Source organism: Balaenoptera borealis, assembly GCF_965194805.1.
Source record: "Balaenoptera borealis genome assembly, chromosome: 9".
Lineage (NCBI taxonomy): Eukaryota > Metazoa > Chordata > Mammalia > Artiodactyla > Balaenopteridae > Balaenoptera > Balaenoptera borealis.
This window is the reverse complement of record NC_138873.1, coordinates 9,392,387-9,418,500: the sequence shown is the minus strand read 5'-3', so window position 1 is coordinate 9,418,500 and position 26,114 is coordinate 9,392,387. Positions and strand designations below refer to the sequence as shown.

At 51.3% G+C, this 26,114-nt stretch overlaps 1 protein-coding gene across 10 annotated transcripts in view; it reads left to right on the top strand.

Moving 5' to 3' along the window:
* The window catches only part of SYNJ2 (synaptojanin 2), a gene marked incomplete at its 5' end in the record, with an annotated part of 97,231 nt that overhangs the window by 61,256 nt on the left and 9,861 nt on the right, over positions 1-26,114 (top strand). For 4 of the 10 annotated variants that reach the window (XM_082404532.1, XM_082404529.1, XM_082404526.1 and 1 more), the window contains 17 exons: positions 1,029-1,090; positions 3,506-3,602; positions 6,075-6,247; positions 7,634-7,715; positions 8,442-8,591; positions 8,673-8,838; positions 11,322-11,513; positions 12,807-12,888; positions 13,539-13,679; positions 15,261-15,453; positions 17,524-17,682; positions 19,408-19,564; positions 20,559-20,676; positions 24,097-24,315; positions 24,443-24,521; positions 25,041-25,209; positions 25,669-25,842. In XM_082404532.1, the coding sequence (XP_082260658.1) occupies positions 1,029-1,090; positions 3,506-3,602; positions 6,075-6,247; positions 7,634-7,715; positions 8,442-8,591; positions 8,673-8,838; positions 11,322-11,513; positions 12,807-12,888; positions 13,539-13,679; positions 15,261-15,453; positions 17,524-17,682; positions 19,408-19,564; positions 20,559-20,676; positions 24,097-24,315; positions 24,443-24,521; positions 25,041-25,209; positions 25,669-25,842 (2,413 nt within the window). Of the gene's footprint in view, positions 1-1,028; positions 1,091-3,505; positions 3,603-6,074; positions 6,248-7,633; positions 7,716-8,441; positions 8,592-8,672; positions 8,944-11,321; positions 11,514-12,806; positions 12,889-13,538; positions 13,680-15,260; positions 15,454-17,523; positions 17,683-19,407; positions 19,565-20,558; positions 20,677-24,096; positions 24,316-24,442; positions 24,522-25,040; positions 25,210-25,668; positions 25,843-26,114 lie in introns of all 10 variants that reach the window. The other 6 variants (XM_082404530.1, XM_082404525.1, XM_082404528.1 and 3 more) reach the window with 3 other exon arrangements.

The window sequence follows — 26,114 nt, the reverse complement described above, 5'->3', positions numbered from 1 at the left end:
CTCCTCATCAAATTTTCCCCCAAGATTTATGGTCAATGGATGACTTTTGCTGAATAATTTTTTACTATGATTGATACAAGATGATGATTTTCCACCACTCCCTCCATGTTTATCAGTTGGTATCTTCTGTAAGGAAGAACCCTCTCTTCTTGTCCCCCACGCGCCCCCCGGCTAGCCATCTACCCAGGCAGCCACCTACCTGCCCACCCATCCATCTGTCCATCCACTCATCCACCCATCCAGCCAGCTCTCATCTGTATAGATTCATGGATTCCTATTTTATTCATCAGGTTATAATCCACTGCTGTCCTTACATTATTTATTTATTTATTTATTAACATCTTTATTGGAGTATAATTGCCTTACAATGGCGTGTCAGTTTCTGCTTTATAACAAAGTGAATCAGTTATACATATACATACGTCCCCATATCTCTTCCCTCTTGCGTCTCCCTCCCTCCCACCCTCCCTATGTCCTTACATTATTCGACGTTCAAATTGTCCCAGATCTGTCCAGAGAGAGTCCCCTCAAGCAATAACAATATGTAGTTTAAAGTTTGTTTTTTAAGCTTCCAGTGTTAAATAGGTAGTTCTAAACAATAAGGCAAAGTCGTTTGCAGGTAGTTATGACAGCTCAGATTTTAGGGGCAGTCAAGATCCCTGGAGTTGCAGAAGAGGCTGGAAGCGGTTTCTTTCTCCCGGTTGGCTTGGCCTCACCTCTGCACCACAGAAGGGTTTGTGGATCTGATGTGGGCCTCATGGTCTTACCCTGAAGTTTGTCTTCTGTTTGTAGAAGAACCCAGCCGGCATGGTCCATGCTGCAGTTAGGACGGGGCTGAAGCAGAGCCAGACTCAGGCTGCAGGACCTGCGTTCAGGGCCCGGCCGTCCTGAGCTGTGAATGGGCCATGGAGGGGCCGAGTGGCTGCTGCTTGTGGCCTGGCTGGCAGCAAGAGGGCGAGTGGGAAGGCCATCGCGTACTGGGTTCGCAGGGCGGGAGGAGTCACCGGTGTCCTTTCTCTTTGATTTAGGTGGGTTCCCATCATCTGAGACTCAACAGAGGCCTGGAAGCCAACGCCCCTGCTTTCGACAGGTAGGGTTGTCCGGCCGCATCCTAAGGCTGTTGTCCTTCCTCCCATCAGACAGTAGTACAGGAGCCAGGGTGCCATGGGAAACGGGAGACCCCAAATCTGGAATCTGAATCTGCCTTTTACTTTGGTTCTTTATACAAAAAGGCAGCTTACAAAATGGAATTTTTACTTGCTCTCAGGTTTCCCTGAAGGTTCATTCATAAATGCTCAGGTAACACTTTGCAATTATTTTATCTTATCAGTTCCTTCTGCATTGAAGCTTTATCTATTTGTCCTGGTTAATAAGGGATCATCCAAACTATAGGATATTTCTAAGCTGGTTTGTTTGTGTTTTTAAGGTAACATATTCCCAGGCTTTAAAAAGTCACAGTGTGGAAAGGTATAAAGGAAGAAGTAGAAGTACCCTAACTCCCAATTCCCACTGTTAGTTAGTTTTCTATATATCATTCTAGAAAAAATTCTGGCATATACATAGTTCTTTTTTTTTTTTTTTGCTTCATTGGGTCTTCGTTGCTGCTCATGGGCTTTCTCTAGTTGCGGCGAGCGGGGGCTACTCCTCGTTGCGGTGCGCGGGCTTCTCATTGCGGTGGCTTCTCTTGTTGCGGGACACAGGCTCAAGGCACATGGGCTTCAGTAGTTGTGGCGTGTGGGCTCAGTAGTTGTGGCTCGCAGGCTCTAGAGCGCAGGCTCAGTAGTCGTGATGCACGGGCTTAGTCACTCCGTGGTGTGTGGGATCTTCCCGGACCAGGGCTCGAACCCGTGTCCCCTGCATTGCCAGGCGATTCTTAACCAATGCGCCACCAGGAAAGTCCCCCATAGTTCATTTTTTAAAACACAAATTGGATCATTACACACTTACTGTTCTACAACTCGCTTAAGAAAAGCCATCGCTAACCTGAACTCTTGGTAATTTGTACTTGAAATAATTAATAGCTTTTAAAAATATTTGTTTTTTTTACTCTAAATGTTAATTTTAAAATAATCTTAATGGGTATAAAATACTTCTCAAAGTAATTTTTTTAAACGTTTGAATCATTCTAGCCGAAGCTTCATTTGGACTTTAAATTTGCTGGCAGCCTTCTTAGTTACCTTAAGATTGGTGACACCAGCCCACCTGTGCCCCCCTAATTAGCATGTTACACACAGGGCACACTCAGCGCTGAGCAGCTCAGACTCCCCCACTGAGCAGGGCCTGCTCTGTCTGCACCTGTCAGACCTCAGGCCAGGATGCACCTTCTCCTGGGAGGAGGAACCAAGAGAGCCCGGAGGGACCAGGCCAGGCACGTGTGGTTTCTTCGGCACCTTCCCCCGGGGCTGCCACATAGCATGGCTCCCAGGGGCGGAGCACAGCCTACTGGCTGTGAGGAGGCCCTGGTCTCCCAGATTTGATCCAGCCCCGCATCCTCCGCCTGGGCGGGAATGCAGACAGGGCGGGGCTGCCAGGAGCATGGCCCTGCGAGAATTCTTCTTCATGGGGGCGGAGCCCTCGGGCGGCTCGTCTTCAGCTGTCTGCGGAGGGACATAAACGGCCCACTTCAGAATCCACATTCCTCTACGCAGTGCTGTACCTCTGAGTTAGTAAGAGAGTCCCTTTTTCTCTTATTGGACTAAAAATGGTTCTTCTGTGATAATTAACTTTAAAAAATTCCATTTATGAGAGAAACATGTTATTGTAGAAATTTGGAAAATACAAGAAATGTTTAAAGAAGGAAAGAACTTAAAATCACATAAAATTCTACCACTTTTAACATTCTGGTGTGTTATTTTTTTCTCGTTTTAGACATTAAGATTGCAGTATTAAATTAATTTTACATTTGCTTTTTGCATTGTGTATTTTCCCTTTTTTAAAAAACTACATTTAAATATTTCTAACAGTATTAAAATTATAAAGTTACTTTTTAAAAGCTGCTGGTAAAAGATAAATATTAGAGTCTCTCCCTGCTATTTCAATATATGTATTTTAAAATAGTCTCTGGTATACACAGAATTTCCCTAAAGACTGAAATTTCATTATACCTTCTGGTTCTGGTTAAGGTTAAACATCATGAAATGCAGCACTTAGATGAAAAAATTGGGCCCTGAGGTTGATGCCTCCTCTCCTACCAGTTTTTCTAGTTCTGAGAAGGTACCAAGTGAAGTGGATTAACTTCAAAGATAGGCACGTCACATTTATAAGGCTCTGTTAATGAAAGGCCAGATTAGCTGTTCTGGATTTAATGCAGGACTTTATAGAAAGTCCAGCATATCCTCCACCCGATGCCACGTGTGTGTAGAAGTCTGATGTGCTGTGTACTCTTGGCCTTTCGTACGGGACAGCTCGTCCAGGACCTCCAGTGCCTGGCAGGTCCCCTCGAGGGCGGGGCCGTCAGTGTGTGTCGCGGGGACACGGCATCACGCGCGACCCTGCTCTGTTGCAGGCACATGGTGCTTCTCAAGGAGCAGTATGGGAAGCAAGTGGTCGTGAACCTGCTGGGGAGCAGAGGCGGAGAGGAGGTGCTCAACAGAGCCTTCAAGGTAACTGGCTTCCCCGCCTGGGGGGGCAGGGAATGAGGGAGCCGAGGGGCCCCTGCTCAGGGTGGGCTTCCGTGGGGACTGGGGGACAACAGCCCTGCTTTCCCCATGTTGGGGGAGACTTTTTCCAGCAGAGCTTCAGCATTAGGTGATTTGGGCTACTGACAAATGAAGTTTAATTTCTGTAAAGCAGTGGTTGGGAGAATTTGCTCAAAATGCAAACAAAGCATCTCCCATCTCCAGCTGCATTTCCTCCACTGCTCCCCACTGGGGCATCGACCACTCGGGATGGCCAGGCCTTTCCCTGGCTCTCTTGGACGGACACACACATGCATGAACGCACACATGCATGCACGTGCACACATATGTTTGGGCTTCACCCCGTGCATCCCTGACCTGCTCAGGGAGCCGGAGTTCCCTCTTCCCTTGTTGGTCTGGCCCAGCTGCTGGCCAGCACCTTCTGGCACGTTCAGACAGACACCCGCAGGGCACTTGTGCCTAAGTGGCTCTTCAGAGCCCCTGCTCGGTTTAAAGCAAGCAACCCTAGATAATTTCCTCCTGTGCACTTGGAGCCTTCAAGTCATCCATCCTTGTCTGGGCTGCTTCCTGTGTCCAGCTTTCTGTGGGCTCCCCGCGGCTTCCGGCACACGTTCAAGGGAGATGCATGGAGAAACCCTAGGCGGGGAGGGAGCAGTGAGCAAAAGACCCCGCCCACCTCGCCTGCGTCTCTCCGTCTCTCCTTTCGCAGTGCTCCCACGTGTATTCGGTCTACTGTAGACCAAGCTGCAGAATGAGCTGTGGGCTGTGGGCCTCCACAGTCCTTTCCCAGCAGCCCATGTTCCCTGCTGAATGGGAAAAAAAAACCCTGTGGTTGTTCAGAGCTCAAGGAAGCCCCTCATGGAGAGAGTTTGAAGTCACACCTCACTTCTCGGGAAGAGTGTTCCCTGTGGTCCTGGCCCCTGGCCAGTAGAAGCTGAACCCAGCTGGGTGCTCATTTCCCTCTGTTTAGGAAAGCCATGTGCTTGGAGCTGAGACTTTCTGGTGGCCAGTTTCACTTGGCCAGACCTGCTTTTCCTGTTTGGTTTGTTGCTATTGGCAACAAGCTCGAGAAGTATCTCCACTGCCACCCATCTTGGCAGCCGTGTTGGCAGCTTATTTTAAGGAAGAAGAAGGGAAAAAAAAACCCTCGAGAATCTTTCCCCTTTATGCCTTGATTTTGGGGAGAAGGTGTCCTCAGCGCACCCCCATCAGCTGGTGGGCCCCTGCGCAGGAAAGGCAGGAGATGACTGCAGGCCTCTGGCCCAGTAGGGGAGACCAGACTCCTGGGCAGGTAGGAGGTAAGAGGTGGACTTTACCTGGAGAGACCTGGGTCATGGTCCCAGCTCGGGTATCACATGGAAGGAGCGCCCTCAGCCTGTCAGCTCTGCCACGCTGAGGTCCACGCACAGGCAGCCGGCCTGTGACCTGTGGTTATCAGGCCACAGGGGACAAGGCACTTGCTCCAGATCATGAAGCCACCAAGTGTGAGTGCTTCAGCTTGGCTGACTACTTCCCAACAAGACCTTCTTGATGACGGCAGCTGCGCGTTGGTTTGCATTCTAGCGCAGGAGGAACAGGCACTCAGAGTCCTCGGGACCAGATGGCCCAAAGCCCTTCTAGTCCTTCAGAGTCACTAGACTCTGGCTGGGCAAATGCTGGACAAGTCTGACCTGAAGCCACACAGGAGGGTGTGGTTGGCGGTCCGAGGCTGGGTGCCCTGGGAAGGCAGTGGTTCATCCTTTGCCCCGGGGCTGCCTGGTGAGAGGCTGAGGCTCCTCGTGTGGAAGGCAGACCTCTGCCAGGGCACCACGCCTGCCCGGCACCCACCGGCCGTGCTTCCTCAGGTCTGGCTCCGCCTTCAGTCCAGCTCACATGCTGGACCCGGGCCCGAGTGGGCCCTGAGCCCCTGTCTCCCCCACCCTGGAGTTTCACTGGGCTGCACCTCCCCTCACTGGGCGGCCTGGAGGACTTGCCGAGGGACTTGGCCGCTTCTGAGCACACCCTCCCGGAGTCTTGGCTTGTCAGGATGGGACTGGTTACCAGGGCAACAGGAGCTGGATTATGAGCTCCGCCGCCTGCTGCGCTGCCCTGTGCCTGGTGCGCCTGTGGCACTCGGGTGCCTGCAGGACAGAGCGGTCCTTCCCCGTGGGCATCCTCCAGAGAGCCCTCTGGGGGGTGACGTTGGTGCAGGGCCCTGGGCTGCCCCGGGGAGCCACACCCACTCTGGCTGTCTTTTGTCCAAGGTGGACCTTCTGCAGGCAAGATGCTCTTTGTGGTTTTGTCCCCAGGGTCTTTGTTCTGTGCTGCCCTTGCCGGGTCGGGGCTGGTAAACCACCGGGTCCACCGTAAGCCTTCAAGCTAAGCCCTGCACCGTGTCGAGTGACGCGGTTGGCCGCTCAGATGCCCTGCCACCCTCTCCCTTCCTTCCCCTTTCAGAAGCTGCTCTGGGCTTCTTGCCACGCCGGCGACACGCCTATGATCAACTTTGACTTCCATCAGTTTGCCAAAGGCGGGAAGCTAGAGAAATTGGAGAACCTGCTGAGGCCACAGTTGAAGCTGCACTGGGACGACTTTGATGTGTTCGCCAGGGGCGAGAATGTAAGTCCACGGTGAGTCTCGCCTGCGTCTTGTCCTCCCGCCGGGTGAGCTGCCGAGTGGCAGGGGCTCTCCCGGGAGCGTGCCCTCCCTCGCTGCTCCTACGCTTGCAGTTTCTGGGGCCGCAGGCTCGGTGATATCGGGCACCTTGGGTTCTGGCCTTCTCCTTTCCCTTCCCACAGTCGGAGATGCTTGTGAATTTTGTGAGCAGTTGATAAATCACGGTTTTCTGGCAAAATGTACTGATGGCGGGGACCAGGTTAAACGGTGGAGCCATGGTGACCATCTAACTTATCCGAACTGTGATGAAAATTAGAAAGAGTGAAGGGGGGCAGCTGGCATAAACCCGATTGCCTAAGGGAACTGGGGTGTGGATTCCCTGCTCAGAGTGGAGGAGAAGGAAGTCCGGTTTCCGCAGATCAGTACAGTTGATGCCGATTATTCACAGATTCCATATTTGCAGATTTGCCCACTTGCTAAAGCTTATTTGTGACCCCAAAACCAAACTCTTGGAGCATTCACGGTCATTCAGCAGACCTGCTCAGAGCGGTGAGAAACTTGCCGTGCGTGTTCCCGGCTGAGGTGGGGCCAGGCCCCGCTCGGCCTGCTTGTTTCAACTCACCCTGCAAACAGGTGTTCCCGTACCATCTGCTTGGCGCCACAGTTTCACTTTTTTGTGCATCTTGTCGGTGATTTCACTGTTTAAAATGCCCCCCAGGTGTGGTGCTAGGTGCTGTGCAGGGTCCTAAGCCCAAGAAGGGTGTGACGTGCCTCACGGAGAGAGTACGTGTGTTCGAGAAGTTTCGTTCAGGCACGAGTTGCAGCGCTGATGGCCAAGACTTCATTGTGGATGAATCAACAATATATATTAAATTAGGTGTCTTTAAACAGAGACACACATAAAACAAGGTTATATATTGATTAGTGGATGGAAATACGCGAGCAGAGGCTCACGGGAATATAGCCCCCCCAGGAGCAGTGACTCAGCGTTTGCTGCTTTGCTAACAAGGTCATTCGCCAACAGTTCACGCAACTTTCTAGAACGTAACTATGGTGATAACGAGATTTGACTGTATTTATAACGGCCCTGGTGTGCAGGCGCTCTGGGCTTGGCCACCACTCCAGCAGCGCTGGGACCCACCGCGCCGTGTACCGTTGCGGAGGCCCCGCTGGGGTTTCCGTGGGAAAGACAAACAGCGTAGGATCCACCGGGCTGAGTAACTCTGGTGGCTTTGGGCTGCCCGGGTGGGCTCTAGCTGGCAGGCGGCCTACCAGGGAGGAGGTGAGGGCTTCTTTCTCGGGACGAGGTTCCTTGGGGGCCTGCGGTCAGACGGGCCATTGTGCCACGGCCAGTGCTCCTTCCAGCAGAACTTGTAACTTGTGTGTGTTGTTTCCCGAAGTTTTCAGAAAGGCACTTTGCGGATGAACTGCCTCGACTGCCTGGACCGAACCAACACGGTGCAGAGCTTCATCGCCCTCGAGGTCTGTCTCTCGGGCCATCTGTGTCCTGTTCTGTGCCTTCAGGGGGACGGGCTGGGCTCAGCACCCCTGTCGGCAGGATGAGGGAGGCCTCGCTGAGCTGACGTTCCCACCGTGGGGAGGGCATCTAGAGATGTGTCCGGCATCTAGAGAGAGGTCTCCCTGGGTAGCCGGCTTGCCGATGCCGTGATGTGCCTTTGGCCTATCGCAGGCATGCTTTCACACGCTCTTTGGAATGCACCCCAGACATGGTGGCCCAAAGGTGCTACCATGGCCCAAAGGAGAAACGGTAGCCGTGTGTAGTGATTATTGTGAATGCTCCCTTAGAAGAAGGCGGGGTGAGACCGCCTGAGGTGAGGCTGGGTTTGAAGCCTGGGAGGGCGTTTGAAGCCTGTGGTCTGCTGCCTGGGTGGCCTCTCCTGGCTCACCGCTGGGAGGAGGAGTGGGGTCCGCGCTGCCTGGCGCCCATCCCTTGCTGTCCTGTTTGCGGGTGGTATTGGGGGGGGAGGGTGTCAGAGGAGGGCTGGGTGAAGTGTAGATAAAGTCGGGTGAGCTGTAGAAGCCCCGTTCTCTGCTGTGAGGGTGCCTTGTCCTCTGGGGGGCACAGAGTCACCCACAGCGATCCTCTGAGGAGGAACTCACGGGGATGGCGCCTGGTGGTGTCCCCTGGGCGTCTGGGGAGCAGCTTCCGGGTGAGAAGTTGGTGACCGCTGTCCCCTCCTCTCCCAGGTCCTCCACCTGCAGCTTGAGAGCCTAGGGCTGAATTCAAAGCCCATTGCCGACCGATTCGTGGAGTCCTTCAAAGCCATGTGGTCTCTGAACGGGCACAGCCTGAGCAAGATGTTCACGGGCAGCCGGGCCCTGGAAGGGAAGGCCAAGGTAGGGGCAGGCCACGGGGGGCGGGGGGCGGGTGGTGCCTGTACAGGCCCCTCTCACGGCCTGTCGTCCGGCCCGTGGCAGGTGGGGAAGCTGAAGGACGGGGCCCGGTCTGTGTCTCGCACAATCCAGTCCAACCTCTTCGACGGGGTGAAGCAGGAGGCCATCAAGCTGCTGCTGGTCGGGGACGTGTACACTGAAGGGTCTGCGGACAAAGGAAGGGTGCTGCTGGACAACCAGGCCCTGCTGGGTGAGGGGCTCCCGCTCCGCCTGGGGAGGCGTCCGGCTGCCCTGCCATCCAGAGGGCGGTGGTTGGGGGGTGCCAGCCTTCCCACCCCTCACGTCATCCCAGATGGTGGGTGGCAGGCGCCCCCCTGAGCTGCGGGGCAGCGGGAGGGAGCTTCTGTGCTCAGATCTGATCCTCGACTGTCCTCAAAGTGTCCATGTCTTTGAATGTTAACCCCTCCAGGAATCTTTCTCAGCTTGAAAGGGTTCTTGGTCCCATTGCCAGCTCTCATTTGTGGGGAGTCTTCCATGAGGGTGGCCTCCTGTTTCTATTACGGCCCCAGCGTGATCAGTCGCGTGGTCTGACCAGCTGATCTAAGCAGCTTGCCGCTGTGTTTCGTATTTTAGGAGATGCTCAGCCGGGTGCAGCCGCACGAGGAGGCAGAGGAGAGGCTCAGGAAAAAACAAAGTTAATGCACTCACAGGTCCTAGAAATGCCACTCGGGACCGCATGGAAAACGCCAGGGTGGTCAGGAGGCAGAAGGGCACTTAGGCCACAGCCTTTCTTGGGGTTTCCATAGGGAAGGCTGGGCAAGGTGTAGGACTGGCTAGTTTGAGTAACCGTGGGGGCTTTGGGCTAGGGATGGGCTCTAGTTGGATGGGACCTGGTCCTAGGATGATTAAGGCAGAGGAGCATCACCCCCGGGGTGTGCCGGCCAGAAGGAGGAGGTGCGGCTCTGGGCGGCTTGTGTGCGTGTAACAGGCTCTGGCTGAGTCTGAGAGTTGGCTTAGCCCCGGGAGGGGCACTCTCTCCCCAGCCAGAAGGTCAGACACCACAATATACAGAAGATAACAGTGTGTCCACAATACCAGCTGTCACTGTGGTTCCCGGTGCTTTCTGGACTCACGTGAGAGCTCACTCTTCTACTTTCTTAATTTGCACCATTTCCAAACCGAGAGGCGGGGAGAAGTGGAGAGGGGTTCACAGGGGTCAGAGTTAATGTCTTTGAGTGTTAACTCATCCAGGAATCTTTCTCAGCTTGAAAGGGTTCTTGTTCCCATTGCCAGGTATCATTTGTGGGGGAGTCTTCCATGAGGGTGGCCTCCTGTTTCTATTCCGGCCCCAGGACCCTGTAGAAATCTCCCAGGGATGAGGACACCTTCCACTCCTCAGGGGCAAGACTGTCATGGTTCCCTCAATAGCTAGAGGTTTCTTTTTTTCTTTTTTCTAGAGTTGAGGTATATTTGATATATAGCATTACATTAGTTTCAGGTATACAACATAATGATTCAGTATTTGTATATGTTTCAAAATCATTACCACAGTAACTCTAGTTAATATCATCACCACACATAGTTACAATTTTTTCTCTTGTGATGAGAACTTTTAAGAAGTACTCTCTTAGCACCTTTCAAATATACAACACAGTATTGTTAACTGTAGTCACCACGCTGTACATGATATTCCCAGGACTTATTTAACAGGAAGTTTCTGCCTTTTGGCCACCTTCACCCATCTCGCCACACCCGCACCCCAACCTCTGACAACTGTTCTCTGTATCTATGAGTTCATTGTGTGTGTGTGTGTGTGTGTGTGTGTGTGTGTGTGTGTGTGTGTGTGTGTAAGATTCCACATATAAGTGAGCTAGAGGTTTCTTTGGGAAAATTTTAGTGGCATCTTATCCCGTAGAGCCTGTAAACATTATAGGGCTCATGGAAAAGAAGGGGAGACCCAGCATTTTTCCTTATAAAAATGTATAACTCTTGGTTTAGAAATGTTTGGTGTTTTTGAAAAATTAGTTTGCCCATGCTTAAAATGACTTCATACCCCTTTTCTACTTTTTTTCTTCCATCATTGGGGGAACTCCTATTTGGCTTCTGGTAGCCAAGGTGACATCTGTGTCAACCCTGGAAACAAGGCCAGCTCAATAAATGTGGAAAGAAGCTCTGAGTAGTACAGTGAGTCTTATTTCATAGCAAAGTAAATGTGATAGATATTTGGGCTAAGTCCCTAGTTTAAAAAATGGACTATATTTTGGCTATCGAGAGGACGGACTTGACTCAGAGTAATGATTTTTTAAAGGCTTAAGTCTGAGGTAAAACAAACAAAACATTTCAGGCATGCGGATTGGAAGGTGGAAAATGCAAAGATGGGTGTCAGACCCTTAAAGTTCCGTGTGTATATATTTAATATGGAAAGTTGCAGCGTCCCCTTGATTAAATTCCCACGGGATCGTGGAGTGACCGCCGAGGATGAGAGTCCCTATGATCTGATGTCACAGCCTCTGTGGCTCTGTTGGGGGAAGGGTGCGGAGGGGACGTTATGGCAGAAGTGCCATAGGAAAGTGTTTGTGGGTGGTTTTTAGCCTCTTAGCACCTTTATAAGGAGCGTCCCTTGGTCTGTATAGATGGAATCATGCATCCCCCTTTGACAGAGAGCCTGGCCATGTTTCTGGGGGGGTGCGTGGGGATTGGGGTGCAAACATGCCCTTTCTGTGCCCCCAACAGTGACTCCCAGGATTCTGCGAGCCATGTCGGAGCGCCAGGCGGAGTTCACGAATTTCAAGCCAGTGCGTGTCACCGTGGGCACCTGGAATGTGAATGGCGGGAAGCAGTTCAGGAGCAAACTGCTGGGCACCGCCGAGCTGGCTGGCTGGCTGCTGGATGCACCCATGTTTTCCGGAGTCTCTGGATCCCAGGGTGAGCGTGGCCGGGACAGGGCGGCAGGTGCAGACCCCCGGCCCCGGCCGCCGTCTCACCTCGTCCGCAGGTGGACTTGGGAAGTTGGATATTTGGCCTTCTCGCTCCTTGGAATGTTTAGAAAGCTCTGTGGAAAGTTAGACCACAGACACTTTTTTTTGGCCGCGGCTTGCGGAATCTTAGTTCCCCGACCAGGGATCGAACCCAGGCCCTCGGCAGCGAAAGTGTGGAGTCCTAACCACTGGACTGCCAGGGAATTCCCTGTGTACCTTTTAAGAATAAAACAATTCCGAGGTTGACACCTCACCTTTTGTCTTATATCGTGCACGGTAATATTTAATGGCCTCAGAACTCAGGATTCGAACACGTACTTTTTCTCCAGTCAGCGTTTGTGTACGGGTTTTGCTTTTTCCCGCTCACTTGGATTCTGGAAAGACTCGTGGTCCGGTTCCCTGCCTGTTGACATGCGGTGGAGGGCGGGGTCAGCTCTGCTTACGTACCTTGATCGACAGCTGTCTGGGACGGTGCCCAGAGCCCCGTCCCCGCTCTCTGTGCGCTGTCTGCATGTGGCAGGGGGTTGGGGGCAGGGTAGCTCGAGTACCTTGTTCGGAGTCGCTGGGATGCCTCAGGCAGCTGAGTGTCAGGACACATCTGGAGGCAGGCAGCAGGTGGCTGCAGGGCTTCTATTAACCTGAGATTCCCTGTTAAAGGGGACAAAGAGAGAACCGATGAGCAGCACTTCTGCTCGCCGTGCTTCCTGTAGACCAGGCATTTCTGGGGCAGAGCTCATCAGTGCGGGTCCCAAGCAGGGCTGGATGTCCCCTTCTCTGACCACCAGGACAACAGTGCCCTGGGACAGGACCACAGTCAGACATGATCCCGGCAAGGCTGGCCCAGCGCTGTGAAAAGTACTGAGGGACACAAACAAGTATGAGCCAGTGCTGCCCCCTGGCAACTTAGGGTCTGGTTGGGGGGGTGGGTCTGCTGCGTGTGGAAGTTATTGGTCCAGGCACTCTACATGTGTTCTCCGATTTACACTTTACGACCACCCTGCGAGGTGGCCGCTACCGTCCCTTTTGCAGAGCAAGCAGCAGAGTTTGGAGAGGTTAGTGACGCACCCAGGATGTAGCCAGGGAAGAGCCATGGGCGCAGTGGGAGCTGGAGGGAGGTCGGCGCGTGGAGCTCACCACGTGGTCTGGAGGCGTCACCCAGGCCGTGGGACGGCCGGCCCACGAGTCGGCCAGCACAGGCCTCCGTGGGTCTGACTTCCTTCGTCTCCTGCTTGTTCTGCAGATGACAGCAGCCCAGCTGACATATTTGCCGTGGGGTTTGAAGAGATGGTGGAACTGAGCGCAGGGAATATCGTCAACGCCAGGTAGGCGGCCAGGCGTGGTGGGGTGGGATCCTGAGCCGGGAGCCTCTGCGCTTCTGACTGCTCCCGCCTCGTCCTCACAGACATACGCCTCTCCCTTCCTCTCTCTTTGCTGATTAAGGAAATAGAAGGAAGGGGGGGTTAGGCTCTGTACTCCATGGGTGCTGCTGCCTCGGCCACGTGTCCAGTGATTCACGCTGCGAGCTGGCATGTGTGAGCCCCGAGGGCATGGGCCGGGCTGGGCGGGGGCTGACTCACGTTTCCTGTGTGCGAGTGTAAGAAAGAAACCAGTACAAAGGAAAGAAAACCACTGGATTAACACTTGGTGTGAGGTCAGCTGGACTCTTTCTTTCCTAGTCCATTTCAAGGCACTTTCTGAACAAATAATAAAACCTGGTTCTATGGAGGTCTTATGAGCAAGGCCCTGTGCTGGGGTTCAGGTGGCAGGGGTTGGGTGGGGCACATGTTTGATGTGTACAACACAATCAGAAATATGCGGATAGCCCATTGCAGGGATTAAGGCTCACATGGCACTAATGCAGGAGCGCGCAGGCAGCATGACGTCAATAAAGAACCCACTAAGGGCTAGAGGAGTTTATAGGTGGGAGAGCCTGCTTCCAGCTCACGCTAAACAACATCATTCTTTTCTCCAGTACCACCAACAGGAAGATGTGGGGTGAGCAGCTTCAGAAAGCCATCTCACGCTCTCATAGGTATATTCTCTTGACTTCGGCACAGCTGGTGGGCGTCTGTCTTTATATCTTTGTACGTCCGTACCACGTCCCCTTCATCAGGTAAGAACATTTCGCTTACGAACATCTGGGGGAACACGGGATTGTTTGATTCTGACTTCCTTCCCCCCACCCCCTTCCTGCAACAGGAATCAGGACCTGCCATTATTTTAGATAAATGTAACAAAACCCCCAAGGAAAAACCAAGCTGAATAGAATATTGTCTAGCATTTAAAAAGCCACAGTGGGAACCTTCTAGCTCAGGAAGCTGGACCCTTTTTAGAAAGAGTGTTTCATGATCCTCGTCACCCGGGCTCAGTTTTGCACAAGGAAAGGCATTCCTTGCTGAAATGTTAGACAGGAAACCTCTGACCAAGAGCTGGGTAACTCATCAGGAAATGCCAATTCTTTTGTCTCTTTTTAGAAGAATTCTAAATAAGATGTGTGGGCAGACAGCCTCTACCACTGTCACCCCGTTATTGCGTCTCCAAAGTGACAGCTTTGTGAACAGAAAGGGAAAAAGCTTAGGAAAAGCGTGTCTTTTAGGAAAGCCCGTGCGTGTCTGTGTGTGTGTGTGCATGTGTGCGTGCGTGGGGGTTTTAAGGTTTGGGAGGAGCACCCCTTTCCCCTCAACTGTCTCATAGCCTCACCTTGTTCCCTGGTCTCATTCATGTTGTTGGAACATCCTCTGGTCTTTCTCTTTGCCGATACCAGACAAAGAGATACTTGGAGAGCAAGACTGTGCTCTGTGCTCTTAATCCTCTTCTGTGACCTTTGGGAAATGTTAAAGTCTGTGTCCCCCAGTTGTTTGCTGTGACAGTCTGGCAGTGTCCACAGTGAGTGGGTAAAAGTCAGTTACGGTCAGAGTAAAGGTGAGGTTAGGGTAGAGGTCAGAGATAGAACGTGAGGAAGGGAGTGATGCCAAGGGGCTCCGGATTTCCCAGGTGCCAACTAAGGTCCCAACACCTGTGTCCCTTTAGCCTCAAGCTCGCACATTGTTGGCAGGTTATCCCCAATCCTTGTCTGTTGGGTGACAGTCCCAGGGAGCAGGTGGAGGCTTCGGCCCCTGGTCCTGTGGACCTACGCACTCACCTGTGTGCATTATAAGTTGGCATTTTAATGCCAGGCGTCTGCTTGGAAACCACCCGCCCAGCCCAGTATAGATAACTGGATGGTTCCTGTTTTTTAAAATGTGTTGATTACCTGATGGCACGCCCTGTACTTTGCAGAAGAGCCGGGTGGGATGGGGTCGGGGGCGGGGAACTCCATGCTGCTTCTGCCGCAGCAGCGAGACCGGACGCGGAGGGCCGGGGTGGAGGTGATTCAGCTCCACGGTGCTTTGTGGGGTGCTTACGTGAGCACCTCGGAGCTGGGGCCGTGGAGAGGATGCTCCAGCCCTCCCACAGGGCAGCTGCCCACGATGAGAGGAGGGTCAGGAGTGATGCGGAGCTGATGGCAGTCCCGCTGTCCCTGTGCGGCCTGGCCGCTGAAGATGGGGTGGACCAGCCTCTGAGCTGAGGCTTTTGAGGTTCTCAGATCCGCAAGCCTCGCGCCGCCGCCCAGATCTTCTCTGTAGCAAAGCTGCTCATGCTTTTCCTTCGGAGCCCCTGAGAGGCCCCCCTGCGTGTGCATTCTCTGTTCCAGGGACGTGGCGATCGACACAGTGAAGACGGGCATGGGGGGAAAGGCGGGGAACAAGGGCGCCGTGGCCATCCGCTTCCGGTTCCACAGCAGCAGCTTCTGCTTCGTGTGCAGCCACCTGACGGCCGGGCAGTCCCAGGTGAAGGAGAGGAACGAGGACTACAGGGAGATCACCCAGAGGCTGAGCTTCCCGACGGTGAGCAGCGTGGCAGAAGCGTGTGAGGCCCCCCTGCTCGGGTCAGCGCCACACACGGTTTTCTCAGCTGCTGATACGGGCAGGCGGTGGCGATACGACCGTAGGAGGGTCCCTGTTCCTGGGAGCTCAGCACTGGCGACGGGGAAATGACCAGGGGTGCTGCAGTAGCGGTGAGCAGGGAGTCCGGCCCAGGAGCGTTCTGCCTCCTGTATCTCTGTGCGTTTCCTGAATGTCCTGATGTGCCCTGCGTTTTCTTATTCTAATTCAACTGTATGGGATGGGGAAAGAAAACCAGTGCGTCAATGCCTTGTCCAAGTTGGTGAAGAACATTGGAATCCAGCCAGTATAAGACTTGGTTTTCCTGAGACTCACACATACATTCTGTTGTGGCTCAGAAGAGAATACACGTTTTTGAAACCAGTGAATTCTTGGCTCAGGAGCTCTGGATCCTGGTATGGTCTCGCGGTTGCCAGTACCATGCGTCATGCCGCCCTCTAGTGGTGGTCCAGAGGTTTTCATTCTGAAGCCGGGGGATCTTTTCGAATTCAGATTTGAATGTTTTCCTTTCTGTGCAAAGATGATGGTCCCGCACACCTTCAGCCTGGTGCAGACACCTATTTCCCAGCAGTGAGGGTAGACTTTAGCCGTTCCTGCCACACATTCTGCCCGTGCCTGAGACAAGGTTGGGCTGGGTCACGGAGCTCTTCCATGTGAGACCAGATCCCTTAAAACTGACATCCTGTTCACTGGGCTGCCCTCAAGGCAAAAATTCCTTAGTTTTCATTAAGAAGTGCTGTAATCCTTGTTGGAGTTTTTATTTCTTGGATTAAAAAATAAATGAGTTGGGAAATTTGCAATTGTAGTTTTCCCAGATTATGTAGGGCTAATATTTTCTTTGTGTGTCTGTGTAGTTAAAAAAGTCCAACCCTTCTCACTTAAAAAGTGCTATTTCAAAGCAGCAAACATGGGACACATTTAAAATAATTAAAGGGTTTATACTATAGCTTTTTTCAACAGAAATATTGACGGTACCTGTAAGTTAATACTCTGTACCTGTTCAGTAGAGTAGCCACTAGCCACAAGTAGCTGTTTAAATGTAAAGTAAATAAAATTAAATAAAACTAAAAATCCCTCGGTCACACTGGCCACATTTCAAGTGTTCAATGGCTACACGTGGCTGGTGGCTCCTGTTTTGGACCGCACGGGTAGAGAACATTTCCATCGCTACGGAGTGTTCTATTAGGCAGTGCAGCTCTGCACATTTATTTTATTTGGCTGTGATAATTTCAGTCTTTTGTATAGCAGGAACAGATTTTGGAGCTTGGCAGATCTGAGTTCACGTCTTGTCTTTATCATGTACTAGCGGTGTAACCTTCAGCAAAGTTTTTGAACTTTTTTTTTTTAATCTATAAGAGAGCCATTAGTGTGTGCTTCACAGGGCTGCTGGGAGGACAGTGTGCCCCAGAACAGATCCCAGCATTGTAGACAGCTGATACCGTGCTGCTATTGTTGTTGTGATTCCTGGGGAAGGGAGGGGAAGATGCCACAGCTCTCCAGGGCTGCCTGGGGCAAGATGGGGGAGGGGGGAGAGAGAGAGCTGGAGGATCACAGGATGAAAGTGTATGAAATCCACCAGGTTTTACGAAGTTGCGTGTCCTGAGCATTAATACTTATTTTCTTAAACCTCATTCTCGTAACACTGAATGTTTGGGCAATTCTTCTTAGGATACAGACGTAACAAAGCAGGGGTACATCCTGATGGTGGAGATCCGCTCGGCAGAGTAAATACCAATATCGGTAGTCATGCTCTCTCTGTTAGAGTTGGAGCCTTCTCCAAACCACTCGAAAACACTATTTAAAATTTAAAAATTAAGCCATGTGAAAGTCCCTCAATAGGTTTATGGGATTAGTGAAAAATGAGATGCTCTAGCAGACTTTTCTTCTTAAGTAACATTTTAAGAAAAACACATCTGCTTATCATCTGTACAGTGAGTTTATTTTTCTCCCTTCTCCCACCTTCCTTGCAGTGGGCCGAATCATCTTTTTTTTTTTTTTTTTTTCATGACTTAGGGAAGAAACATTTTTTCTCACGATTATGTGTTTTGGTGCGGCGATTTCAACTACCGCATTGATCTCACTTACGAGGAAGTCTTCTATTTTGTGAAACGCCAAGACTGGAAGAAGCTCCTGGAATTTGATCAGCTACAGCTACAGAAATCAAGTGGAAAAGTAAGTTGTGCTTTTAAAATAGTTTTTAACACCTGCTCCAACATGGAATAGCTTCTGCTAAATGTACACACTAGCGTTCGCGAATTAAGCTTCATGTGTGAATTTAACTGATTCTGATAATGGTAAAAAAAAGGCGTCTGGCGTAAGAAGTTAGAGAAACGTGAGCGTCCATGCACACTCACGTCCTGTTCCTCCTTTCGGTGGCCACGGTCAGGGTCTGTGTCTTCTCATGGCCAGAGGGGCCATTGCTCTATGAAAGGACACTGGACACACGTAAGCCACCGCAGGAGCTCAGGGCGACAGGAGCCTCTCTGCCCATGCTCTGTGGTTGGAGGGGGGTCAGCTGTCCCTTCCTGCTTCGCACAAGCTGAGCCCTGGTCCAGGTGCGCTCAGTTTGAGTCCAAGCTGCTTCAGACAGCCGCATGTCAGCATCTGAGCACATGGCCGGTGAGGCTGGTGGGTGTGATGTACGCAGTCCACGTGCCCTGTACTCAGGGTGACGCTCGTAGGGACGGCTGTGTGTCAGGTACGCTAAACCAGCAAGTGACACGCTAGATTCTGCTCAAAACATTTTATTGTGGTGATATCTCTGTTTCTTGTTAGTGAACATACAAATAAATTAATTTAATACACTAACAAGATCTAATACATTTTACACGCCAATTTGTACACATAATCCTCAAGACCATCCTACAGATTAGGTATCACACCCATTTTACAGATAAGAAGACTGAGGCCAAGGTCAAACAACGTGTCCAAGGTCACACAGTCAGTAAACAGAGGCATGACAGAGCCCAAGACTGTCACGCTTCCGATGAGACTTCCCCTCCCTGACCTGGTGTGGTCTTTTAGTGCCTCCTTAGGCCATGATGTAATAGGGAAGATTCAACTATAGAATCTGTCCTCAGTTCTTCAGGGTCACACTGGCTGGCCTCCACATGACTCAAAACTTATCTTCTCTTCCACGTGAAACTGTTTGCTGTTTTGGTGCCTGTTTGCTTCCTCGCAGGACAGGCTGAGGGGAGGGAGGCACAGCCAAATTCCATTTACCTGGTGAAAATGCAGCGGGTTAGATGGTGCAGGCAGGGAGGTTAAGGCTCCTCCTGCAGCGAGATCTGGATGCTCCTCGAGGTTTTCTGTCGTCCCCCGTCAGTGACATGGGTCGCTGGGGGTGGCCAGAGGGCAGGGCAGCCACACCGCTCCTTCCTGCACAGGGTCGGCCTTCCTTCCTCCTGCCAGTGCTCTCCACACCCTTCCCCTCGGGCGCTGAGTGAGTGTCTGTTCCTGGGTCTTCCCACAGCGTCAGGGCTGGACCAGGGCTAAGTGAGGACGGAGGGGAGCCGGACTTCAGCTCTGGGCTGCTTTTTACCCAATTGGGTTTGTTAACAGATATGGATCAAGGCCTTGCCGGGGCTGGGCCAGGCGTTCCCCTCGGCCTGTGCCTGTCAGTGTCACCCGGGCGCTGACAAGCAGGCGTGTGACAGATCGGGTGCTGAGGCTGGTTGGAGACCCAATGGTGTGTAAGTCAGCAGAACAAAGTGATAATCATCATTTTTTTGGCCAATTAAAAGGCACACATATGTCCAGTTTCTGACATATTTGCAAATATGATATAGCTTCTGTTACTTTAGGAATAAAAAACACTCTGGAACGTGCCTTCTATCGGCATGTAACGTACATGATCTAGGAGAACTAAGATGGTCCTGTGACTTCTTCTCCCAACAGATTTTTAAAGACTTTCACGAAGGCACCATTGACTTTGGACCCACCTACAAGTATGACGTTGGCTCTGCTGCCTACGACACAAGTGACAAATGCCGCACCCCGGCCTGGACGGACAGGGTCCTGTGGTGGAGGAAGAGGCATCCTTTTGACAGAACAGGTGCCTGAGATGTGTGCGCTTTCAGAGCTGGAAGGGGGCAAGTGATCAGTGCCATAGAAGGAAGATCACTTTCCTTTAGTCCAGCGCTCTTTGTTATAAATAACAATTCTCTTGATGACCCAGAACTACACAAAAGTCATCCCAGATGTTAGCCCTAAGCTTCGGGAGTTGTATTTTGGGGGAGCTCCCCTCTGGCTTCTTTCTAGAGACTCTGCTCCTGGCTCCCGCAATCCCTGCCTCATGGCTGTCCCCCTACACCACCCTGCCACCTTTTGTTCCCGGCGGGGATACGGAGAGAGGCTACAGCTCTTCCTCTCTGGCACTTTTGCCTCTCACACTCATGCCTTTTTTCCAGCCCATTTTGTTCAGCTGAACTCTTATCTGCTTAAAGCCCCAATTCCAAATCAAATATGAGCAAGACACAGGAAAGATGAGAGTTGGTTTTTTTTCTTTTTATCAATTAGTGGTCTATCATGTTTTGAACAATTATTGATACCCAGCTAGGAAGTGCAGTTTGTTTAAAATTTGAATGCCTATAAACTAATACATAAACAACTAAGCTTTTCTGGTGAGACGGATGCTGAGATTTCAAAGCCCAGAAATCTCACCTGCAGATTGAGAAGATGCATTTTTGTTCAGATCACTTTTGTGGACATCTATGCAGGAGGCTGGATGCCTTCAGGTTCTTCGTCTCTGCATCTCCTGCTGTACAAAGAGCTGCAGATCTCCTGTTTCCCGTGGGCCTGAGGCAAAATCCCCGCAGCAGCGATTTCTGTGTTCTCACCCAGTTTGCCCGCTGGGGAGGAGTTTTTACCCCAGGCCCCGAGGCCACTTTGACAGGGTTTCAAGCCCAAGGGGTTAGAACGACTGAGTCTGAGACAGGAGGTGGTCCGTGACGCGGCTCCCTGGTGCACGTGTCTGTAATCGGCATTCATGTATGTTGATACAATTTTGTGTTGTGTGTGTGTCTCTTGATTGGAATCCCTGTGAGTAGCTGGAGAACTCGACCTTCTAGACAACGATCTGGACGCTGACACCAAAGTCAGACACGCCTGGTCTCCTGGTGCCCTCAAGTATTACGGCCGAGCAGAGCTGCAAGCGTCTGACCACAGGTATGGTCCTGGTTGCCGTGGGCACATCCTCTGCTGAGGAAGGCAGGGTCGGCTGCTCCCCGCAGAGAACGGACCCGCCTTCCCCATCCGAATGCGTGTGTGTGCGTGTGTGACACACAGTAAAGAGCAAAGAACAGTAGGACAAGTAGCTGTGTACTTGCCACTAAGAATTAATCACTGTTAGCATTTTGTCATTGCTCCATGTCATAGGTAACATCTTTTATGAAAATTGCAAAGACACAACCTGTGGTATTTTATGTCTTTTAAATTCTGATAAATTATGTCATTGTGCAACTTGCTTTTTTTGTTACCATTTTTGAGATACAGTCATGTCATTTTTAGAGATCTGACTCTTCCATTTGTAACCGCTATCCAGTATTCCGCTAAATATATCCACGCGATTTACCCATTCATCTAGCGATGAATATTTTTTCCAATGTTTTATTGTTACAAACACCATAGGGTTTTTACAGTGTTGCATTCAGGGTTTTTGATACTCTGAGCTGTTGCTTTGGCCTAGTGCGTTGTGGCTTAAGGATGGAACACAGCAGCAGAGGTCTGTCAGCTCGGCATGCACCGGGACTGGCCACAGAGGGAGGTTATTCTTGTAGAACATCTTTAAAGACAGAAGTTGGCATTTGACCTTCCCACGGCTGCTACCAAAACTATCATGTCAGTTTCAACTTTTACAAGAAAAGAAATTAAGAAAGAGAGTTGGTGGTGAGCAATTGGTCAGTCACTAGGTCGAAATCTTTAGATGCTTCTGATTTCTTGAGAAAGCTGCTGTTGCAAATACATACCTAGAAATGAGCGTGGGGAAATCTACAGATGTATGACTTTCAGGTTTCCTAGTTCAGTGAGTATATTTAGAAGCATTCATTTAACCAGTATTTACTGGGGGGGTCTTATATTGATATATAGGCCCTGTTCCTGGCACTGAGGATAAGCAGTGAACAAAACAGATGATACCATGCTCTCAAGGAATCTTCTAGTGAGGACAGACAGACAAGAAACAGAAGTGCCATGAATGAAAAAAATAGTAGTGGCCGGGGTCAGTCAAGGGGTTGGTGCTATTACATACCCAGTGTTCAGGGAAGATGCCTCTGGTGACCTTGGAGCCGAGGCCTGAAGGAAATGAGAGTGTGAGCCATGTGTGTATCAGGGAGAGAGCATTCCAGAGTGGGAGTGTGGAGTGAACATCTAGGAGTTCGGAGAATAGAGAGGCTGGAGAGAGAAGAGTGAGGGGAAGAGTCTTAGAAAAGGAGGTGAGATGAGCAAGAATCAGCCTGCGTGGAACCCTGTGGGCCATAAAAAGGACATTGGGTTTCACTCTGAGTGCAGTGGCATTGTGTGGCCAGGTTAGAACAGAGTCACCCGAAGAAACTCCAGCGGGGCCAGCATGGAAGGAGGGAGGCAGGGAGGAACCGAGGGACGGGGTGGCTTTGGACCAGGGTGGTCGTGGGTTGCCATGGTGAGCAGTGGTGGGTTCTGGATAGGTTTTGAAAGTGGAGCCAGCAGAACTGGCTGATGGAGTGGATGTGGGGTGTGAGAGAGACGAGGTGAGGATGACTCCAGAGTTTTTGGCCTGAGCAGCTACAAGGATGAAGTAGCATTTACTTAGCTGGGAAGACTGGGAAGTGCGGATCTGAGCATCCTGGTTTGAGACACATCTTAGACATTTACTGATTTTTCTAATTACAAAACCAGAACATCTTGGTTCTTGACAATTAGGGGAAATATACACAGACAAATCATCCATAGTCCCACGCTCTGAGACCATGTCTGGTGACAGTTCGTTATGTGTCTTTCCACTGCATCTTCCACGTACATTTTGCACCAAATACTAACCTTTGTGTAGTGTGTGCTCATGCTATAAGCTCACAAGCTTATAGATGTTTAAATGTGGATAAGAAAATTAGGATTATGTAATGTGAACTGTTATCATTTGCTTTCTTACTTGCTACATTAATTTTTTTAATTAAGCTTTTCACTATGAGGTAGTTACAGATTCGCATGCAGTTATAGGGAATAATGTAGGGATCCTGTGCACCCTTTACCCAGCTCCCCACAGCGGTAAGACCCTGTAGTCTACAGCGCAGTGTCACACCCAGATATTGACTTCGGTATGGTCGGGACAGAACGTCTGTCACCACGGGGACCCTCGTTTCCCTCTCTCCCACTCCTCCCTAACCCCTGTCAACCACTCCTCTTTTCTCCTTTTCCAGCGTTTTGCCATTTCAAGAATGTTATAAAACGGAACAGAATTGGGGGACTGGCTTTTTTCACTTGGCAAGATTCTCTGGAGCTTCTTCCAGTTGCTGGTGTGTCAGTAATTGGTCCCTTTTCATTGCTGAGTGAGTGAGGCTGCCTTCCCGTGTCCGCACCCCTTTCATCAGAGATTCTCCGCTTCTAACACATGAGGCTCCTCGGGAAAGTTTTTCTCCCACAAAGTTTTAAAAAAACCCTCAGCGCATATTGCTGTGTCAGATTTTTCTCCGTCTTCTTTTTTCTTGCTTCCAGAGGCAAAAAAGTCTAATAATAGTAATACGAACTTGGGGGGATACTACTGATTTACCACCCATATCTCTTAATTTTTTCAATGTTCGCTGGTTTTAAAGGTTGCCACCGTATTATATGCTATTTTGTATTATGCTTTGTTTCCACCTAATATTGTAAATGTCTTCAGTAAGATTACATAATCTTCATAAGAAAGGATTTTCTAAATTTTTTGTAGAGTAAACCCATCCCTGTATAAAAATTACAACAAGGTTTGCATTATTTCCTGCTGATCTGTTTTTCTGTGTATGTCAGATAGATTTCTACAACATTCTTCTTAATGAGTGCATGGCGTATGGTCGTGTGGCTGCATCGTAACCTAACGCTTTCCCTGTCCTGGGACAGTTAGATTGTTTCCCCCTTTGTCCCTTCCATCAGCAGTGCTGTAATGATCAACCTCGTGTATAAATCTTTGTCTGACCATCTGGCCATTTCCTTAGAACAAAGTTCTAGAATTGAGACTCGTTGGTCAAAAGATGAACATTTTTGAGTTTCCTAACACAAGTTGCCAAACAGCCCCCCAGAAAGCTTGAACCCCTAGCCCAGGGAGAATCCCCTCTTCTCTGCATCTCAGCAGTCCTGGGGTTGCATGTAAAGAAGCTTTGCTCATGGCTGGTGTGGTCTTCTCTCACATCATCCTTAGATAGAAATGCCAAGAGAATACCAAGGTTGGGGAAAGACAGACTGAAACCCCAGGACCGGAGAGCTTAGTTCCGGGTCCCGTGGCGGGGGGAGGGGGCCACACACATTGGCTGTGTCATGGTGGAGGTTTACTGTTGACAGTGGAGTCGGGACGGAGCCGGGGCTGGGGGCTGTCTTGTCCCGAGTTAACGGTGCCCCGTCTTCCCTCCGTGTCTGACGCAGACCCGTGCTGGCCATCGTGGAGGTGGAAGTGCAAGAAGTCGATGTGGGTGCTCGGGACAGGGTGTTCCAGGAAGTGTCCTCTTTCCAGGGCCCCCGGGACGCCACTGTCGTCGTCAACCTTCAGTCGCCAACCTCCGAAGAGAAAAACGAGTTTCCCGAGGACGTGCGCACGGAGCTCATGCAGACCTTGGGCAGTTACGGGACGATCCTGCTCGTCAGGTGGGGACGCGCGCCTCGCAGGGCTGGTGCGCGCATGGCGGGGCTGGTGCGCGCATGGAGGGGCTGGTGCGCGCCTCGCTGGAGGGCGCGCTCCCGGGGCTGACCTGGCAAATCTCATTTCTCCCAGGATCAACCAAGGGCAGATGCTGGTGACTTTTGCAGACAGTCACTCGGCGCTCAGCGTCCTGGATGTGGACGGAATGAAGGTGAGTTGTGCTTGGTCACCGAGGGAGCGGGGCTGCCTGTCGCCGTGGGCGTCTTGTGCTTTCACGTGGCCGGGTCTGCGGGTGTAGATGCCACAGGAGGGCAGGAGCTGGGCCTTTTCATTCCTGCCTCTGATTCTGGTAGCTTCGTCGAGGTGTCTACTCCTCGCAGAACTGGGGAGAAAGCAAGTTTTGGAGCACAGCTCCGCCTGTGTTACTGGGTCTGTCTGCGCTCACACCCTCCCATGGGACTGTTGTGATCCTTCTCCTCAGAGCGTGTGGTTTGGGACATGCAGCTCATAGGTAGTTTCCGTTTTGATAATATCCTGGTTTTAAGTTCACATGGAATGAAAAGTGACAGTTCAACTTTTCTTCAGGCCAAATGTGTCTAGACCCTCAGCTTTTCTTGGCCAAAGTGAAGGTGGGCCAGGTTCCCGATGCATGCGTTTGAGCGAGAAGCGCTTTGGGGTCAGAGGGTCTGACGTCTGCGCTCATGCACAGGTGGCCTCTCTGTCCTCACAGGTGAAAGGCAGAGCCGTGAAGGTTAGACCGAAGACCAAGGACTGGCTGAAAGGTTTGCAAGAGGAGATCATTGGAAAGCGGGACAGCGTGGCCTCCGTGTCCCCCACCGCCAACTCCTGTCTGCTGGAGGAAAACTTCGACTTCACGAGTCTGGATTATGAGTCAGAAGGTGAGTCGTCCTGCGAGTGAGGACTTCCCGGTGTGTAGGGTGAGGTGGGCAGGCGAGACGTTCTCCCAGCAACCGACACGAGAGCCTCAGGATCTGTTCTGAGACCCGCCCTCGGGAAGGTCAGGGAGGATGCTTAAGTTCCGGCTTACTCTCCATGCCGGAGTTGGGTGGTATTCACAGGTAGGAGTGATGCACGCAGTGACAAGCAAGACGGGAGGTGTCTAAAATTACACTGAAGACAGTTTGGAGGATGTCAGGGCTGTGGGCTTGTCCTATGTCTCAGGCACCCATGGAATTGGAGTCCCAGCCCTGCTGCCACGTGGGTGCCCCGGGCTGCTGGTGGCTGTGCCTCAGGTGTGTCCTGACACAAGCCACAGGCCTCGATGTTGAAACAGACCCACAGGTAAAAGACTAGGCCCTTTCCCCCTAATTGTTTGCTGTGACATTTCCTTCTCCAAGGGGATATTCTCGAAGACGACGAAGACTATTTGGTGGATGAGCTGAGTCAGCCTGTGTTCTCAGATAGTGAAGCGGGGGGAGACGAGCTCGCCGATGCCCCCAGCTCCATGGCAGTGGCGCCTCCCAGCCGGTCACCGGCACTCACCAAAAAGAAGCAGCATCCAACCTACAGAGGTAGCTTGGACCTTCCTTTTCTAAATCACCTCTGGTATAGCGATCACTCTCTCAGCAGCCGGGCGTCACATAATGCTGCCATCAAGTATGCATGGCCCATGAACAAAGGGGTAAAAGAGGTCACAAGTGGGTGGGTAAAAAAGAGGTCAAAGTGGGTAAAAGAGGTTATGCAAGTGGTGAAAACTGGGCTCTGAGAAGGAATCCAGCTGCCGCCACACTGATTTCCTCTAGTGATTTTATTTTTTTCCAACAACTGGTACCCCTATAACATA